Source organism: Cebus imitator, unplaced genomic scaffold (assembly GCF_001604975.1).
Source record: "Cebus imitator isolate Cc_AM_T3 unplaced genomic scaffold, Cebus_imitator-1.0 Scaffold43, whole genome shotgun sequence".
NCBI lineage: Eukaryota > Metazoa > Chordata > Mammalia > Primates > Cebidae > Cebus > Cebus imitator.
Window position 1 is genome coordinate 7,952,692 of NW_016107358.1, and position 4,142 is coordinate 7,956,833.

Consider the following 4,142-nt stretch of genomic DNA (forward strand, 5'->3'; position numbering starts at 1 on the left):
AAAAAAAAAAAATCTGCCCTCTCTCCCTTATAACAGCCCTTTATATGTTTGAAGAGAGCTATCACATCTTCCTTTGTCAAAAATTATGTTATCCAGGCCAAGCTAAAACATCCTGCAGCCTACATGGGTCTTTTAAAAAATACATTCCTGGGCTGGGCGCAGTGGCTCATACCTGTAAGTAACCCCAGCACTTTGGGAGGCGAGGTGGGTGGATCATAAGGTCAGGAGTTCAAGACATGGTGAAACCTCATCTCTACTAAAAATGCAAAAATTAGCCAGGTGTGGTGGCACGCACCTGTAATCCCAGCACTTTGGGAGGCTGAGGCGGGTGGATCATGAGGTCGAGATCAAGACCATCCTGGTCAACATGGGGAAACCCCTTTTCTACTAAAAAAAAAAAAATTAGCTGGGCATGGTGGCACGTGCCTGTAATCCCAGCTACTCAGAAGGCTGAGACAGAAGAATTACTTGAACCCGGGAGGCAGAGGCTGCAGAGAGCCAAGATTGCACCACTGCACTCTAGCCTGGGCGACAGAGAGAGACTCTGTATCAAAAACAAATATGTATATATTTCCATACAGCAGTTTTGTTTTCAAGGAAACACTGCCTTTATTAGGATGATGGGAATTGTTTGACTCCTTGAAACATTACAGATTTTACTGAATTTTGTAAATTAAAGGGTCCAAGTGATGACTTGAGATAAAAGATGAAAATGATTGCCATTAGCTCTCCCTCCAAAAACAGGACTTCAACAATTCCTCCCTGCTCATGTTCTCTATTTGAGATAGGTTCTATTATCACCATTTTAGAGCTGAGCAAACTAGGTATAGAATGGTGAGGCCACTCAGCTAGTGAGAAAGGCAGCCAGGATATGGACGTGGGTAGGCTGGCCCCAGGAATGCCCTAACTATCTCCAGCAAGCGGAGAGAGGTTTAGTTCCTTCCCTAAACCACTTTTTCTGCAGTATTTCCTGTCTCGGTGCCAACACTTCCAGAAGAAACTTCCTTTTTGCAGACCCCCTCCATCCTCCTGCCTCCTAACATCTCATATCCAGCTCTTGTGCAGCCTGCCTTGCTCCGGGCCTCGGGAATGTAGCAAGCTTGGTTCCCGTGTGCTGCCCCATGTGGGTGTGGTGCCAGCCTTTGCCTGCAGTGCTGCGAGACCCCTGCCCCACTCTCCCAGCTGCCAGTCTGGTCCCCTTCCAGCCCACCACCCGAGCTGCTTGTGTGGTCATTATCAAATGGCATTCTGACCCTGTCGCTCTCTCCTGCTGAAAACCTAAAGGTTCCCCACAGCCATCAGGACAAAGGCCTCCACCGCTTGCCTCTGTCTACCCTTTGGCCCCTCTGTCACTGGTCCTCCTGTGAGTTTGTACTCCAGCCCAGCAGCTCATTCCCTGTGCACACCACACTGGTGCCAGCTCCCGCCTGCACAGGCCGCCCTCTCTCCCAGACACCCTGCCCCTTTCAAACTTACACAAAAGTTACAAAATAGTACAAAGAAATGCCCTATACCCTTCACTCAGATGGTGCTTAGCATTTCACCACATACAAATGCACACACCTACCATGCGTATTTTTTTCTGAGCTGTTTGGGAGTAAGTTGCAGACATGCCATGTCCCCTTTTCCCCAAATACACCAGTATTTAACCTCCAACAAACATTTTCTTACATAACCAAACTGCAGTTATCAAAATCAGGACGTTTAACATTTATGTCATGTTTTCTAAACCTCAGGCCATGTTCACATTCACTCATTGTCTCTAATCCTCCTGACAGCTATTTTTTTCCTGGCTTGGGATCCTGCAGTACGTTTAGTTGTCATGTATTGGCCTCCTTTGTTCGGGAACAGCCTCTCTGTCAGCATCCCTGGCATTTGAGAAGAGTGCAGGCTAGCTGTTCGGCAGAGAGTACCCCCGTTAGAGTTTGTGTGATGCTTCTTCCAGATTAGATTCAGGTTCTGCCTTTCTGGCAGGAATAGCCCTGAGCAGCGCTCTGGCCTTCCCAGCTCAGCATCTCGAGGGCCACATGGTTGCTGCTGGCTTGGCCTGTTATTGATGATGTGGATACTGATGACTTGGGAATGGGGGTCTTATTTTTTGCAACCTCCTATTCATGACCCCTCTCCTAAGAAAGCTTGCGTAGCGCCCTCCAGGCACCCACAGTTAGGGGAGGTGTCTGGTCCCTCACCTGAGTTCTGGGTACAGAGCTTCAGCTACACTGACCAAGCCATCGTGGCACGTGTCTCTTCCCCTGCTCCACTGCCAGGCTCATGGGACCACATCTTGCTCACAACGGTGTCCCAGCTCCGATGGGCCTGGCACATAGTAGGTGCTTAATAAAGGTGTGTTGAGGCCGGGCGTGGTAGCTCACACCTGTAATCCAAGCACTTTGGAGGCCAAGGTGGGCGGATCACCTGAGGTCAGGAGTTCAAGACCAGCCTGACCAACATGGTGAAACCCCGTCTTTAAAAAATGAATAAATAAAGGTGTGTTGAGTGAATGAAAGAATGAGCGAGATCTGGGAGCTGATTCAGTTGCAAAGCAGAAACCTCCCAATCTCTCCAGATGGGTTTTTGTTTGTGGTTTTCAACTGCTTTACTCGTGAAGCATGGCTAAATGTTGGGGGTTCTTTTTATACCAGATTCTCACTGAAAGCATGAAAGTCTGATCAAATCCCAAGAAAAAAGCACGGTATTTATCCTTCCTCTGGGGAATCACAGAATGTACCAGTTTTAGAAACTTTTAACCCCATCCTAGATTGTTCCATGTTTCTTCATGGGAGGATGCGTGGGTGTGAGGGGAGAGTCTCTGGGTCTTTGATCGTGGGAACTATTTGGCCGGGACAGAGCAGCAGAGAGTCCTGGGCCCTCCGCCCTGCTGCCTCTCTCCAGCCACATGCTTCAGGCACCAGTAGGGAAGTGCCTGGCGGGGTGTCCAGAAGCCTCTCAGGAGGTCACTGTCTCCCTTTGCTCTTTCAGGCGCAGGAGGAGGGAGACGCACTGACGGCATCTGACCGCTCTGCACTTGGGCGCCTCGTGGTCTCCAGGTGCAAGGCCTGCACTTCCACCGTGGCTGCTCCAGGACCTCCCCCGGAACAGCCGTTCCTGGAGACCCAGCCATCTTTTCTGCACCGTTTTGCAATTTGGGAAACAGGACAGCAGCAGCCCACTCAACTGGGTCCTCCACCAGATGGCTCTGGGAAGTCACCACTGGGCATGGCTGTGTCACTAGGCCTTTGTGGCTGATGAGTAACAGCTGTCGTGTGCTGTTTCTGGGTGGGGATTTCCCAGGAAACCAGTCCTACTCTGCCAGCCAGTAGGATGGGGATGCAGGTCCCGCCAGTGAGGACTGGCTGAATCATGCGACCCATGTAGTAGGCCCCTTGGGTCAGCTGCCCCCGCCCACTACACTGATGGTGACTGAGGCCAGGAAACAGGGGACTCTGTGTGAAGCCTGCCAGCCCCTGCCATGTGATGGTTCGGCGCATACCTTAGAGCTTCCAGTTCCGTCTCAGGACATTTTCAAAGATGAGCATCCTCAGGAGGGGTGGCGAGGGGGGGGACATCTGGAGGGACCTGAGGCACAGGGAGAGTTTGGTGCCCAGGCCGAGCAGTGCCGCATGTGCACACGAATTATGCCTGCAACATGAGTTACGCCTGCAAGACCAATGGGCTCCTTCCAGCCAGGCTGCCTGAGGCCACTGCCTGTGTGCTGGTGCCCATTGTGGGCTCCGGGGCCCTCTGTCCTTGTGCTGATGTGAATGGAGTTGAATTGCCCTGAATTGAATTAGAGTAAAATAAATTGAATTGAAAAGCCTACAAATAAGTATGCATCTCTTGCTGAGTGCCAGGCCCTGGGCATTCACAGCTGAATAAGACAGCACCTGCCTGTCTTCACTAGCTGGGCCCATAACTAATATTATGGACTTGCAGCAAGAACACATTGGGGGGTTGCAGGTGGCAGTGAGGAGGAGCGTGAAAGGTTTCAGGAGCGGGGATCTCTGAGCTGAGCCTTTGAGAATGGGAGTGGGGATTTTGGAAAGAGGTGAAGGTAAGGCCACAGGGGGCTGGGCGCAGTGGCTCACGCCTGTAATCCCAGCATTTTGGGAGGCTGAGGCAGGCAGATCACAACGTCAAGAGAT

The 4,142-nt window shown here is 51.2% G+C and overlaps 1 protein-coding gene across 2 annotated transcripts in view; it reads left to right on the forward strand.

Annotated features, from left to right (window-relative positions):
* The window catches only part of SSR1 (signal sequence receptor subunit 1), a 48,818-nt gene extending 44,995 nt beyond the window's left edge, over positions 1-3,823 (forward strand). For both annotated transcript variants that reach the window (XM_017526752.2, XM_017526753.2), the window contains one exon: positions 2,980-3,823. In XM_017526752.2, the coding sequence (XP_017382241.1) occupies positions 2,980-3,004 (25 nt within the window). In that variant the 3' untranslated portion in view covers positions 3,005-3,823. The remainder of the gene's footprint in view (positions 1-2,979) is intronic.
* The last annotated feature ends 319 nt before the right edge of the window (positions 3,824-4,142 follow it).